This window comes from Eumetopias jubatus, unplaced genomic scaffold (assembly GCF_037043125.1).
Source record: "Eumetopias jubatus isolate StellerSeaLion01/CBP00866 unplaced genomic scaffold, mEumJub1_p1.0 scaffold_9, whole genome shotgun sequence".
Taxonomy (NCBI): Eukaryota; Metazoa; Chordata; class Mammalia; order Carnivora; family Otariidae; genus Eumetopias; species Eumetopias jubatus.
Window position 1 is genome coordinate 19,501,732 of NW_028274815.1, and position 16,599 is coordinate 19,518,330.

Genomic DNA, 16,599 nt, shown 5'->3' on the forward strand with positions numbered 1-16,599 from the left:
ATGCTTAACTGAGCTACCCAGGTGCCCCCAAGCTTTTTATTTTTACAAACCAGATAGCTGTTTCAAAATGGTATCCTGTTGCTTTAATTGGCATTTTCTTCAGCTATAAGTGAGGCTAAGAATTTTTTCAAACTTCTACTGGTTGCTTTTTCTATTTTTTTCTTTCTAGCAACATGCTATCTTGCCAATTTTTACATTAGGTTGTCATTGTCATTCTTTCTGATTTTAACATATTTTTGTATATTTAGGAAACTTACCCTTGACATGTGTGTTACAAATATACTTTTTTGCCAGGTTGTGTCTATTAATTTTATTAATTATTTCTGCCGTGTGTAATTTAAATTTTATAAAGTCGAATTTGTTCATATCTTTGTTTTCTGGCTTGTGTTTATTGTTTAGAAACTACTTCCTCATGTTCAAGATTATAAACATACTGACCTTGTGAATTCTCTTTTTACAGTTCCATTGACAATCTAGAATTTATTTGGGGACCACAAAAAAAGGTAGGAAATCCAGTTTTGTTTTATCCTTTTCCCCTCATAGAGTCAGTTTTCCAAGACCACTTATTAAATAACTCATCTATTCTATAACAACAATGTCATCACCATCATCATACGCTAATCATCATCAGATACACTAAATTCTCATTTCTACACAGGCCTAAGTGTTCAATCTCTCTTCTATTACTTTGTCTATCCCTGCACAGGTACATATTCTTTATTACTATGTTCTGTTACATTTTTAAAAACCCGGAAGGGCTCCCTTCATCCTATTTTTTTCCTCTAGAACTGTCCTTGCTATGCTCATACTTTTCTTTCTTTTTTTTTTTTTTTAGAGAGAGCGAGCGCACGTGCACAAGCAGTGGAGAGGGGCAGAGGGAGAGAGAGAATCTTAAGCAGGCTCCACACTCAGCACGGAGCCTGATGCGGGTCTCAATCTCACAATCCTGAGATCAGGACATGAGCCGAAATCAAGAGTGAGATGCTTAACCAACTGAGCCAACCAGGCACCACTCATATTTACTTTCTAGAAGAAACACAAAGCCCTTTTCTAACTTTTCCTCTTAAATTATGGGTACATTATACTTGAGATTGCATTTAATTTATACATTGATTTAAAAAAGAACTCACAACTTTCTAATTTTGAGACTTACCAGCCCTCAGTTGTGCAAAGAAGCTGTAGGAGTAGTGATAAATATGATGACAGCTAACAGCTACTGGGTACTATATGCCATCCCTATTGGATGAGCTTATTTTAATAATTACAACCACCTTATGTAGCATCATTATCTCCATTTCATAGATGAGAAAATTAAGGCTCAAAGAAGTTAAGCAATTTCTCCAAGGCTACAAGCAATAAGCAAAGTAGCTGATATTTTAATCAATTTGCAATTTAAATTGAGTACATATTTTGAATTGTAGTACAGTAATTAAAAATCAAGGTGTGTTTTTTATTTATTCAACTGTTCTCCTCATTGAATTTTTAGTTTTCTTCTTTTAGGCCCTGCAAATTAACTGTATGATTTGTTAATTGTTTAGTTAATAGTTGCTATTTTACATGGGACTATTTCTTCTACTATATTTCTAACTTGTTACTATGTGTATAAAACTTTTTTTTTTAAGATTTTATTTATTTATTTGACAGAGAGAGAGACACAGGGAGAGAACAAACACAAGCAGGGGGAGTGGGAGAGGGAGAAGCAGGCTTCCCGCAGAGCAGGGAGCCGGATAAGGGGCTGGATCCCAGGACCCTGAGATCATGACCTGAGCTGAAGGCAGACGCTTAATGACTGAGCCACCCAGGCACCCCTAAAAGAAAACTATTTTACATTAACTTTGAAAGTGTCCACCTTACAGAATTCTCTTATTGTCCCTAATAATTTTTCAGTAGATCCTATAAGTTTTCCAAATATACAATCATATCACAAATATTTATAACTTCAATGTGTCTGTTCCAATATTTGTATCTCTCAATGTCTAAAAGAATCTATTTTGCATACTTTAATAATGGTATATTACTCTTCTGATGTGCTACTAGAATACATTTGTAATATTTACTTTATGACCATTACCTAAGTGAGATTAGTCTTAGGGTTTTCTCTGTATTTCAGTTTAGCATTAAAATAATCTTATCTTTTGGGCACCTGGGTGGCTCAGTTGTTAAGAGTCTGCCTTCGGCTCAAGTCATGATCCCAGGGTCCTGGGATCGAGCCCCACATCGGGCTCCCTGCTCAGCGGGAAGCCTGCTTCTCCCTCTCCCATGCCCCCTGCTTATATTCCCTCTTTCGCTGTGTCCCTGTCAAATAAATAAATAAAACCTTTTTTAAAAATAAATAAATAAAATTATCTTATCTTTTAAGATTAAAAGAATTCACCCATGGAACTATCTAGATTTAGTGCTTTTTTGATACTCAATTTCTTCTTCCACAGTTAGTATCTGTTTAGATTCTCTCTCCCCTGGATTTATTTTTAATAGTACTGAGTAATTCTCTTACTTGCATATAAACTGCAGTAATTTTGTGTCACTAAAAAGGAAAAATATGAACAAATATATAAATCAACATTATTGGAAAACACAGCAGGATGAGTTAAATGTATAAAACTTGGAACAAATTACTAGTATATAACTTTTTATTTAAGCCATGGGTTTTGGAAAAAATAGGGCTTTCTAAGTAGTGAAGTGCTACTAGGATGTTGATATCCAGGCAACTGTAATTGAAAGAGGAATGTAATCAACACTGTGGACTGTTAAAAAAAAAAATACACATTTCTTGCTACAAGGCACAAAGTGGTTTTCACTTGGGTAATACTACGCAAGTGTAGTATGTGTAGGTATTAAATATTTATGAAATGTACCTGAAAAAAAAACAAACAAAAATTATGTGCAATGCTCTTATAAGTGTTACTACTCTAGTCACCTAATCTTTAAAAGTAGGCTAAATATCAAAGTAGAAAGTGACATTCCTCTAATTTATTTATAAAAAAACATTACTTAAACATTTAATGAGCACTTACTATGAGCTGGGCACTGTGTCAGAGACACAGAGATGGTGAAGACACGGTCCCCTCAAAAAACTTATTCCCCTAGCCCCTAGATCCATCATGACACACTTGAAATAAATTCATAATTATATAGTAAAACCTCAAGAAATACAAACAGCCCCACTAGAACTTTGCACTTTACAAACCAGCAAACATAAAGTAGTTGAAAATCAAATATCAAACACACTTGACTAATAACACAAATATATATAATGTTTAAATTGCTATCACTTTTCTACATTAATTTTAAATCCTGGCATCTCAAATTGGTTATCATTTCCTCTTCAGTAAGGCTCTAAGTACAGACAGAAGTCTAGAAAGGCTCTGAAACCACAGCGTTGAAAAGAGGATCAGAAAAAGGCAAAAGAAACTTCCTTTCTACAGTGTTTAATAAAACTTTAATATAAGAAAGAGGATATTAAAATTTCAGAAAAGAATGAAATATCATGGGGAAAACTATGAGCTCACCTTTAAACATGATATATATCAAAAGGATCCTTGGCCTTAGTATTTGAATGTTAATGAATAACCAACAAAAAGTTATTATTTAAAATTACTTTTCTTTGAAAAAACTTTATAAACACTACAGAGATATAAACAGTAAGAAAGTTGGAAGTACTCTGATTTGGTACAAACCTACCTGTGCACATGATTCTTCAGGTGTTTTGGCACTAACTGAATAAAGTGCTGGGAGATCTAGTCTGTGCACAGAGAATTTTTCTAGAGTGTGCAAAAGTGCTGGAGCAAGGTGAGAAGTTTGACCTGAACCTCGTTCTCCAGACAGCAATAATCTTGGCCTGTAAGAGGTTGGCTGATGATATGGTGACCTGCAATACATGTAAGACATGATAATTATTTCAAAATCATACATTCTGAAGATCAGTATGAAATATTAGGTAAAATATTTACACTAAAAATGTAACTCCAAATTAACAGAACTTTCTCTTATCCTTATTTTTTAAGTACAGTGAATCATTTTTTTCATTAATTATGGTTTTAAAATGTTGATCTCTCTGATCATTTTAATAACCAAGAGGTAAAAGTATAGAAATTCATTCTAAAACAATGTAAAAATACCTGGGTATTCATCCTATCATATCATATGTATTAACTTGGAAAATGCTTCAGACACTAAGCATTAGTGTGACACTATCAATTATCCAAGGTCAGTGTCAAGAATCCCACTTCAACAAAGAAGTTGGTATATCTGAAGATTATCCAAGATGTAAGACTTTTTTTTTAATGGTTAAAAGGGTAAATTTTATGTATATTTTACCACAATTTTTAAGATAGAAAAAAATGTAGGACTTCCTCAGTAGCAGGAAAATTTGGTTTTTCGGTCAACAAAAACTAAATGCCCATATCCTAATACATAATATCTAAAGATCTACAACAGAGGAAGCAAATTTAGGAAAATATATTAAACTGAATTCAGCTTGCATTCTCAAGATTCTACAGCACCATTAAAATGGTAAATGAAACAAGTTTATCTACTATCACTATAGATAATGCAGGAAATTTTAAACAATGCAATAAAGCAAATAAAAAATGGAACTAATAGAAATAAATAAGGAAAACACTGTTACTTGTTAAGGATATGATTATGCACTAAAAAAATCCAAGAGAATCAACTTTAACTGTCAGAACCTACCAAAAGTAACAATTCAGAAGACAGAGATAGAAAAATCAAAACATCCTAATACCATCAATAACCAAAGTAAGGAAGGAAAGGAGGTCCTATTCACAAATGCAAAAGTAAAATAAAACAAAACAAACAATATTAAATATTCTTAGCAAAAGTGTGAAACTATATATACATAATGAGCCTGAATATAAAGATGTCAATTCTTCCTAACCCATTTAACTATACTTATGGTATTTTATTTCATACATTTAAAATATTCATATCAAGGCCAACAGACACATGAAAAGATGCTCAAAATCACTCATCATCAGAGAAATACAAATCAAAACCAAGATGAGATACCACCTCACACCTGTCAGAATGGCTGAAATTAACAACACAGGAAACAACAGATGTTGGCGAGGATGGGGAGAAAAGGGGAACTCTCTTACACTGCTGGTGGGAATGCAAGCTGGAAAACAGTATGGAGGTTCCTCAAAAAGTTAAAAATAGAACTACCCTGAGATCCAGCAATTGCACTACTGGGTATTTACCCACAAGATACAAAAATACAGATTCGAAGGGATATATGCACTCCTATGTTTATTTTTTTTTAATTTTTTTTAAAGATTTTATTTATTTATTTGACAGAGACACAGCAAGAGAGGGAACACAAGCAGGGGGAGTTGGAGAGGGAGAAGCAGGCCCCCCGCCGAGCAGGGAACCCGATGCGGGGCTCGATCCCAGGACCCTGGGATCATGACCTGAGCCGAAGGCAGATCCTTAATGACTGAGCCACCCAGGCACTCCTATGTTTAGATCAGCATTATCGACAATAGCCAAACTATGGAAAGAGCCCAGATGCCCATCGAGTGATGAATGGATAAAGAAGACATGGTATATATACACAATGGAATACTATTCAGCTATCAAAAGTAATGAAATCTTGCCATTTGCAATGACATGGATGGAGCTAGAGTATGTTATGCTAAGCGAAGTCAGTCAGAGAAAGATGAATACTGTATGGTTTCATTTATATGTAGAATTTAAGAAACAAAACAGATGAACAAAGTGGAAAGGGGAAAAAGGGGGAGGGAAGCTAACCATAAGAGACTTAACTATAGAGAACAAACTGAGGATTGATGGAGCAAGGTGGGTGGGGGATGGGCTAGATGGGTGATGGGAATTAAGGAGGGCACCTGTTATAAAAAGCACTGGGTATATTATGTAAGTGATGATCACTAAGTTCTACTCCTGAAACCAATATTACACTAAATGCTAACTAACTAGAATTTAAAAATGAGAAAAAATAAAATATTCACATCAAAAAACAAAAAATAAAAACTGAGGAAGAAGGGATGATTTAAAACTTAATCACAATATCATCTGAAAGAATAATCAAGTAAGAACATCAAGAAAATTTTGGTAAAGTGTGCTAGCTCCAATTTCAGAACATTTAAACCTGTTTTAACAGTAATAAGTACTTCATACAGCTTTAATTTTCTCAGCAAGTCTATGAAATATAAGCTTCCTCTTATGAAACAGATGAAGAAACCAAGACTCAGAGAAGTTAGATATGAGACTGTACAAATGGGTGGTGAAAGAGTTCAAATTCTCATTCAGGTCATGCAATTGCTAGGCTGAACCACTGTGTTAGGATGTACTCTACTTTATACTGAAATATATTACAGAACAGAATAATAGAATATACTGTAGAATACACCAAAGAAAACAAACATAGATCAAAATATAATAGGCAGCCCAGGAAACAAGTCGTTGTAGTTCAAAGAATTTCATAAAAGGTAATAAACATAAAAAATAAATGGAATGGGGATGAATTATAAATATTGTTTTAAAATAGGGAAGATTCAGATCCTCATTTCACAAAATTAATTTTAACAAAGAAAAAACAAGAGATTTGTGTACTTTTAACTCATAAAAATCTACAAACTTTTGTAACTCAAAAATTACAATCTGAACCAAATGGCAAACAACTAAATGAGACACAAAGACTCTGCAATTAATAGGAACAGTTCTTAATGTACAAAGAGCTTATGTTCATAGTGTTTTTTTGTTTTTTTATTATGTTAAGTTAATCACCATACATTACATCATTAGTTTTTGATGCAGTGTTCCATGATTCATTGTTTGCGTATAACAGCTTCCTGGGCAAAGGACATAAACAGATAATTCAAAAAGAAAATAGAAACATAACTTTTTTTCTTAGTGTTCATTCATTTAATAATTGGAGAATGCTTCCTATGGTAAGTCCCTCAGCCCTGGATACCTAACAATACCAGTTATCATACAGCTCATACTTGAACAGTATTGAGTGGGAAAAGGAAATATACAACTAATATAATTCAGTGTGATTAACAAGCAGCACTGTTTAAATACAGAATGCTATGAGACACTCCAATTAGAGACTCAAGGCTTTCCTGGAAAGTGTTACCAAACCACAAACTGAACAGGTTGGAGGCAGAAAGGACAAATTTTAAGAAATAAAAATAGGATGTACAAAGGATCAAAGGCCCCTGGCCCTTTGGAGTAATAGTTCATACAGTTAGCTTCTTTTAAGGTTTTAGGTCAATGTATGGATAAAGGTTCTGGGATTAGGGAGGAGAGGAGGGAAGAAGAATCAGACTATGAAGAGCTACGAAGAGTTTTGTAAACCATGTTAAAAGTCTGGAATGCTCACTCACGATAAGGAAGAAGCATTATTAGCTTAAGCAGGGAAAGTGATATGATCATACACATGTTTTTGAAAGATAACTCTAGATCACTATGTCAGTATAGGAAAAGGTTTGAAAGAAGACAAAACAGGAGGAAAGATGACCAGTTAGGAGTCTGCAGTAATAACCCAGGCATGAGATGTTAATGATAATCTAGACAAGAACAGTGTCAGAGGAGGTAAGAAGGAACAGCCTGAGATGAGACTTATTAACAGGACCTAGACATTGACTAGATACAGAGGAAAGAAAGAGGAAGGAGTTGAGGATGATATCCAATTCTAGTTGTAATACCTGCATGGATGGTAGCTCACCAGACTCACAGGAGAAGGGGAAACAGAGTCCAGTACATACTGAAAGATGTGTGGCATACTAAGGGCAATCAGCAGCTAGAGATGGTCTAAAGGTCAAGACCAATGTTGGCTTAAGAAAGATTTGGTGGGGCACCTAGGTGGCGCAGTTGGTTGGGCGTCCAACTCTTCATTTCTGCTTGGGTCATGATCTCAGGGTCGTGGGATTGAGCCCTGCGCTGGGCTCCACAGTCAGCACAGAGTCTGCTTAGGACTCTCTCCCTCTGCCCCTCCCCCCACTCAAATAAATAAATAAATCTTGGTAGGTAGGAAGGAAGGAAGGAAGCAAGGAAGGAAGAGGGGTAAGGAGGGAGGGAGGGAAGAAGGAAGATTTGGTAGTTACAGGTTGAGGGGGGAGACTTGGTAGTTATTAACAGAGATTAAAAAATTATGAAAATTGGGCGCCTGGGTGGCTCAGTTGGTTAAGCGACTGCCTTCATCTCATGTCATGATCCTGGAGTCCCTGGATCGAGTCCAGGGAGTCTGCTTCGCCCTCTGACCCTGCCCCCTCTCATGTGCTCTCTCTCTCATTCTCTCTCTCTCAAATAAATAAATAAAATATTTTTTAAAAAAAGCCAAATTATTTAAAAAATTATGAAAATAATGAAAACATCTTTTATCTGTTAGACTGATAAACTAAAAATTAATTTTAACACCATTAGTGAGTAGATGTTGGGAAAATTGGTTTTCTCATAACTAGTGATAATGGAAAAAAGCAAAATTTTTCCAAAATTAAATTTGGCAATTATGTCACATACATTCTAAAATACATATCCCAAGGATATTCGGCAATTCATCCCACTCCCAAGGACTCCCTTACCTCTTTAACATTCTCTACATTTTTTTCATAGTATGTATCTTCTAATATTTTATCTACCTATTGCACTTACTGTTTTATTATCTATCTCCATCTAATATGTAAGCTAAATGAGGTCAGGGGTCTTTGTCCATTTTGTTCACTGACATATTCCAAGTACCTAGGACAACATATGGCACATGATGGGCACTTTGACAAAATATCTGAATGAGTAAATATGAAAGAACAAATGAATGATTCAAACAAGCAAGAAGATATTATTTTCATCTATCTGGTTGGCAAAGATGTAAAAAGGCAGTGTTCAGAATTGACACGGGTATAGGAAAAATAACACTCTCATATATCAGTGCTGAAAAATGTAAATTGGTACAACTGTTCTGGAAGTCAATTTAACAACCTGTATCAAGTTCTTAAACGTATATACCCTTTGACATAGCAATCACTGTTTTTAAAATTTACCCTAAGCTATGAATCAGATAATGATGTTAAAAATGTATACTGAGAAAGATGCCTATCCAGATCCACATATCTATCATAAAAGAAGAAAATTAGAAATTTCAATCTTTTATTAATAAGGTTATAAAAATTATGGAACATCCAAAAAATAAGATACTATGTAGCTATTTTAAAAGAATAACATTAAACATATACTGGCATGAAATAACTTTCCCAATGTAGTAGATAAAAAAGCAAGTTACATTAGCCTTACAGGAGGATTTTAATTTACATAAAATAATATGTGGGTCTGTCTATACGCATAGAGAAAATATGGAAGTGTGGTCACCAAAACTTTAACAAAAATTACCTTCAGGTGCTTGGGCTTTAATTTTTACTTTCTTCTTTATGCTCTTCTTTATTACTTGAATTTTCTACAGAGTATATCATCTTTCTAATCAGAAAAAACAAAGCTATTTTCATTTAGAAAACCTCAGAAAACTCTGTTTCTAATCCCCTTATGGTAATATACAGTAAGAAAGAAAACTTATTTTCCATCATAAGGGTTTTCTATCAGTTTGGCAGACTTTAAATATCTTGACTATTTCACCTTAAATCTAAATAAAGGTTTCAACATTGTTTAGGAAACTATTCCCAGAAACAGAAACCCACCAACAATGCCCAAGCTAGTGTTACTGGAGACCAGTATTAAAGTCATGCTTTCTACCTATTGAGCACTTTTTCTGTATTGATCTAGCACATGCTAACACTTGTTCAAACACAAAGCCAAACCAAACCAACAACAACAACAACAACAACAACAACAACAAACACGTACAGCCCTTATTAAAGGCCTCTATTCTAAAGTGTATGCTTCTTGGAAAGTATGAAAATCCTCCTGTCCAACCTACCCAAAAAAACAATGCAATTCTCTATTAAGCTCAGAAATCAATTTGGAAATCACATAGACAATAAAAATAATAATAATAATAATAGGATCCTGGGAAACAAACAGTACAGAGCCTAACTCTGCTACCTGCTAGCAGCTTAATCATGGGCAATTTACTTATTTTTCATTGTGGTTGTTTCCTCATCTATAAAATATTGATACCACAAATGCCATATGACTGATGAGAGGCCTATATGTATTGCTACATATAAAGCCTCAAGCTTTATATATCTACCACATGTCTAGTTTGTAATGAGCATCAGATGCTAACTCTTAACCCTTCATACTCAGAAGGACAGCAAACCTTCCTTGACTTCCCAAGGAAAGCTTCTAGTTCTGCTATAAAGCACTTTAGCCATATCACAATGTCTGTCACCCTCAATAAAAAGAATTTTTCCAGAGTAAGAACTACTTTATATCTCACTCATGCTTATGTTTTCAGCACCTAATACAGTGCCAGGCATAAACACACAAAAACTGAGAGAATGGGTCAGTAAATAAAGAAATAAATGAATGGAATTTATCAAAACACCTAAAACAAAAAAAGCTTACTTCTAGGGTATGCCTGTCTCCCTATTAAATAAAAATCACAACATGAACTAGAAATTTTATGTAAAAGAAGCTAAAATTAAACCAATTCCTTCAAAAAGGTTAGACCAAGCAAAACCATACTGTGATACACATTAAATGACAGAGAATGTTCTTAATAAAAAGTCAGCCTCAAAACTGCACATGAAGTTTTCTAAATCAAAATCTATTTCTGTATCACGTTACTGACAACAGAGCTATCTCATAAAATTGGAACAAGTCTTCTGATAAGAGTTTCTTAGCTCCTATTATATATTTCAAATCCAAATAACTAAACAAGTCACACACATGCACACAGGGTAGCCAGGTGAGAATCAGAAAAAAAATGATTATTTGGTTTTCCCTTAGCCATCAGTAAAATAGATTTGTGAAAGTACCGAAAAAAAAAATCTAAGAAAACATCCCTGAGGGCATAAAAGAAAAGATCTGGAATAGAAGAAACGTTTCTAACAGAAGACCCTGCTGTTAAAGAACAAAAGAAAAAAAAAAGTAAATGAAACTAACAGTCTCATTTTAAAAAATAAAAAATAAGAAAAAGTTATCAGTGCAAATAATCAAATTAACATTTAACCAAAATCTACATGGGAGAAACTTCAAATTGAAGACTTAATTTGTTCAAAATATCTCTTTAAAAAATTACTGAAAAGTACATACAATCAATCCAGCCTTTTCTAATGAAAGTGCTATCAGACCTACCTGACAGGGCATTAGGGTCCTATAACTATCATGCTAATTATGTAAATGCAAGTGATGAAGCTGCTAGTATTTGAAAACTATTTGGTCTCTTAATTTAAAATTACATTAGCACTAAAGTTGTTTACCCAATAAAAAGTGCCTAACAAAAGCTGCTTTAACATGGATAAAGGTAAATGTAAATAGAAAAACCATAAAATCTAGGGCGCCTGGGTGGCTCAGTCGTTAAGCGTCTGCCTTCGGCTCAGGTCATGATCCCAGGGTCCTGGGATCGAGCCCCGCGTCGGGCTCCCTGCTCAGCGGGAAGCCTGCTTCTCCCTCTCCCACTCTCCCTGCTTGTGTTCCTGCTCTCGCTGTCTCTCTCTGTCAAATAAATAAATAAAATCTTTAAAAAAAAAAAGAAAAACCATAAAATCTAAATCAGGAAAGAGTAAACTAATGAGGTTTTGGAGAATCAAAAAGTTATCTGTTAATCTGTTTACTGATAAATTTCTAATTCAGAATCTTTTTAGTACTCTTAGAATCCCTATAATCTGACACTTGTTACAAATTAAAATATTCCAGATCACGATAAAAATATTTCGTTTTTGACCATTTTAGTTCAAAATAAAAGGCATTAAAATTGGGGACATAAGCTGACTTTCTAAAATACAACCCTTTCTTCCACCCTGGTTTAAAAAAAAAAAAAACAGAGGGGCACCTGGGTGGCTCAGTCAGCTAAGCATCTGCCCTCAACTCAGGTCAAGATCTCAGGGTCCTGTAATCCAACTCCCAGCGGGGAGTCTGCTTCTCCCGCTCCCTGTGCTCTCCCCCACCCTACCACGCGTGCTCTCTCTCTCTAAAATAAATAAAATTTTTAAAATTAAATAAATAAATCTCCTTAAAACACACACACACACACACACAGAAATCACAGTTTAGAAAAAAATAATCTTTGGGGCACCTGGGTGGCTCAGTCGTTAAGTGTCTGCCTTCGGCTCAGGTCATGACCCCAGGGTCCTGGGATCAAGCCCCGCATTGGGCTCCCTGCTTGGCGGGAGGCTTGCTTTTCTCCCTCTCCCACTCCCCCTGCTTGTGTTCCCTCTCTCACTGTGTCTCTCTTTGTCAAATAAATAAATAAAATCTTTAAAAAACAAAAAAAGAAAAAAGTAATCTTTAGTTGACCAATAAACCCATTTATTACCAGACAAAAAAGCATACACAGTAAAAGTTTCCCCGAATTGTGTCCAAACAGCTGAAGAAAACAAAGTCCTCAAAGTTACAACCATAAGTAAAAATATACCGTAATTCTAACCGTAAAACAGTAAAACTCACTCTAAATTTTTTTTAAAAAATTGATATGTTACTTACATTGTAAAATGAAGGTAGGGTTTATGTACAGCAGCAGCTGATGACTGTTTCTTTGGTGATCCTGAGTGACAACCGGTCTCAAAAATTGATAAAGCATTCTCATCTTCACTATCATCTAAAATCAGAGTTTCTATATCTGTTCCAAAAAAAAAAAAAAAAAATCACACAGATTATGAGGCTTATAAAGTCCCTTAATATTAGTGCCCCACCAAAGCCAAGGGAAATTGGTTTAAAAATCATGTGACATTAATATGTTACCTATCAAATAACAGAGATCAACCAGGCAAATTGACAAACTGCAATGTTTTCAATAATTTGTAAATGGAATTAATGGAATTCTTTTACCTTTACAGACTGCCTAAGTGCTAAGAGATGTGATTTGGAAGACTTTATTGACTAACTATAAGAAGTCTGGAAAAGAAATGACACTCTCATAAAACACCCATATACTTACTAAAAATTTCTAAGTTAATTTGACCAAAACCAGTGCCTTTCATATACGATATCCTGCTTAGCTACTAGGGTGCTAGAGTTATGGCCAACTCTTATAAAAACAACAACAAGGAACAAACTGACTTATTTTTTAACATGGCATACGCATGTACACACATCTATACGTCTAGTTAAGAGAGTCAGGAATTCTGTGGAAACAAAACCAATCTTAAAAATGCACTCATTCAAGTAACATTAGTCTCTATATGAGTCTGCTATCTGTTACTGCTCAATGGACAAACTGGAATCTCTTTTGAGAGTGCAATACTTAAAAATTTACCTGGACTACAACCTGAAGTACTAATAACTGTGCTTCACACATACCTAACAAAAGTGTCAATTCGCTCAAATAAGAAGCAATGCTACATGTGTAGGAGAAATGAGAGAGAATTAACATTGATAAAAATCATACTCTTCTCCCAAAAAAAAAAACAAAGAAAAAAAAGGAGTAATTTCTACAAAGAGGTACCAAACTATGCTGGCAGATAGAGAGTTCAATGGATTTTATAAGCTAAATATTTAGTACAAACAATATTGCGAAAGTTAACCTGAAAAATAATTGAATACCTTTTGAGTGATAATTTCATATATCAGTCTAAGAATAATATTAAGACCCAAACAAACCAGAATAATATATCTAAATAACTAAAAACTAATTATTAAAAAATTCTCAAATAAAGGAACTATATCTCAAAATAAAGGAACTATATCATATGTCCACTGACAGATGAATGGATAAAGAAGATGTGGTGTGTGTGTGTGTGTGTATATATATATATATATAAAATGGAATACTACTCAGTCATCAAATAAAATGAAATCTTGCCATTTGCAACGACGTGGACAGAACTAGAGGGTATTATGCTAAGCGAAATAAGTCAATCAGAGAAAGACAATTATCATATGATCTCACTCAAATGTGGAATTTAATAAACAGAACAGAGGATCATAGGCGAAGGGAGGGAAAAATAAAACAAGATGAAATCAAGAGAGGGAGACAAACCATAAGAGACCCTTAATCATAGGAAACAAACTGAGGGCTGCTGGAGGGAAGCAGGTTTGGGGATGGGGTAACTGGGTGATGGACACTGGGGAGGGCACGTGATATAATGAGCACTGGGTATTATACAAGACTGATAAATCACTGAACTCTGCCTCTGAAACTAGTAATACACTGTATGTTAATTAACTGAATTTAAATTTTAAAAAAATTTAAAAATGAACTATCATAATCTCTCAAATGGGAAGATACGATTTTTTTGACTTTCTAAAGGTGACATCTGTCAGTTAAATAAATAAATAAATAAATAAAAATTTTTTTTAAAATTTGGGAAAAAGATACATATCCTCAGTTATGAAAATCAGAGATAAGAAAAGTACAATTCATGGCAGAGTACCTGGCTCATGCATAATAAAATATTTGTTCCCCTCCCTATTTGACAAACTTAGGATATGAAGTAATCCATGTCATATTTCATGAGAATCTATCCCTGAAAAATAAAATTTCCAAAAAGTATAATTTATAGAAACAGCAAAATGCATTGATTGATGATTTTTTACTATATATAATATTTTTAATGTTAGTATAATTAATTGAACAATTTTCTGGTACAGACTACATGCCAAATAAGATATTAGGAATTGGGAAAATTAAGATAGTTAAAACTCATTACCTTCTCTTCAAAGTTCAGACCTTACTTTGGTTAGCATATAAACCTAAAGTTTCCCTGTAAATGGATGACTTTTTTTTTTTTTAAGATTTTATTTATTTATTTGAGAGAGAAAGAGACAGAGAGCATGAGAGGGAGGAGGGTCAGAGGGAGCCCGATGCAGGACTGGATCCTGGGACTCCAGGATCATGACCTGAGCCGAAGGCAGTCACTTAACCAACTGAGCCACCCAGGCACCCCCCATGGATGACTTTTTAAAGGCAGTATTCTATTTTTATCTCAGGCCCAATCTTAAAGCTAGAATTCAAGACCTTATACAACCAGGTTCTAATTTACTCCCTTATTAATGATTTACACTCCATTAATACAGTACACTGAAGAGTGCCCTGCCAGTACCAACGAAATATATTTGATAAGTTGAATCCAGAGGGACATTATAAGCAACTCAGTTAAGAGCGCAGGCTAAAGGGGCACCTGGGTGGCTCAGTTGGTTAAGCTGCTGCCTTCAGCCTAGGTCATGATCCCAGGGTCCTGGGATCGAGCCCCACATTGGGCTCCTCGCTTGGCGGGGAGCCTGCTTCTCCCTCTCCTCCCCACTCTTGCTCTCTCATTATCTCTCTCTCTCTCAAATAAATAAAATCTTTAAATAAAAAAAAAAAAAGAGTGCAGGCTAAAGAGTCAGGTGTCCTGGGTTTGAGTAAGCCCTAGAACTTACTGAATGACCCCAAATAAGTGAATACTTCCTACGTCTCCCAGTCTCTTCCTTTACAGTATAAAAGTACCTGCCCCACTGGACTGTTATGAGGATTAATAAGTGACAATTTATTTAATGGTTTTATAATAATAAATGTAAGCCATTGTTATTATAGTCAACTTTTCTAAAGATAGTAACACTTCTCCATTAAGATAGTCAGAATGTCCCAAGAGGTAACAAATAGAACTAATATTCATTCTTTCTTTTGACAAACATTCACTAGGCAACTACCATATGCTACGCAACATGCCAGGCCTGGAATATAACCTAGTGAGTGAAATAGATATATTTTCTATATTCATGGCAAATATAAAAGAATAACACATAAATAACCTTATAAGGAAACTCAGAATTTATTTATGCCTGTACTTGTTTCATTTTAACAATATGAAAAAGTACTTTATAGTACCTTCTTTCTTGTCACTCTGGCTAATTTCAGCATGAGGAAACACTTTTTGCAAGACTGCTAGGATGTTGTTGAAGCTTCTTTCCAGCAGTGGTTTTATGATGGGGGATAGTGCATGTCCCGAAGACATGACAGCACGCTGGGAAGCAGGCACAATATTCTGCATTGCATGGTAAAAATCTTGGGCACTGAGCACTATTGAGGAAACATCTAGCTGCAGTTTATGACTACTAGCATAGATCTGGGGGTAACGCCTCCGCAGGGCAATGAGGGCAGCTTCAGTGCACAGGGCCTTGATATCAGCTCCACAATACCCTAATGCACAAAAGGAAAAGAATAACAAAGGTAAGTTCATTCTCCCAGTACCAACTATAGTTTGCAAGTATATACATCTTTATCTAAGGAAATAATTAATACTAAATCAATAATTATTTGCAATTTTATCAGCCAAAACGGATCATTTAAGTCACCTAATAAAATTGTTTACTCAGTAAGACTAAAAAAGACTAAAAATTTTAATTAACAAAACATGAACCAGTGATATCAAAACAAACCAAGTATTTTGTGCCAAAATCACTGATTATAATGTACAACTTTCTTCAGGAAAGGTTTTTAAAGAATAAGTTTCATCTCAATCCTTAATCAATATTCCCAATTAGTTTGGTCCTCATGACATTACACTTACCTATAAACTTTTCTAA

General features: G+C 34.6%; 1 protein-coding gene across 2 annotated transcripts in view; it reads right to left on the reverse strand.

Annotated features, from left to right (window-relative positions):
- The window catches only part of ATAD2B (ATPase family AAA domain containing 2B), a 161,657-nt gene that overhangs the window by 58,826 nt on the left and 86,232 nt on the right, over positions 1–16,599 (reverse strand). For both annotated transcript variants that reach the window (XM_028099431.2, XM_028099430.2), the window contains exons 16-18: positions 15,902–16,213; positions 12,577–12,712; positions 3,682–3,868 (exon numbers count right to left, since the gene is read on the reverse strand). In XM_028099431.2, the coding sequence (XP_027955232.2) occupies positions 3,682–3,868; positions 12,577–12,712; positions 15,902–16,213 (635 nt within the window). The remainder of the gene's footprint in view (positions 1–3,681; positions 3,869–12,576; positions 12,713–15,901; positions 16,214–16,599) is intronic.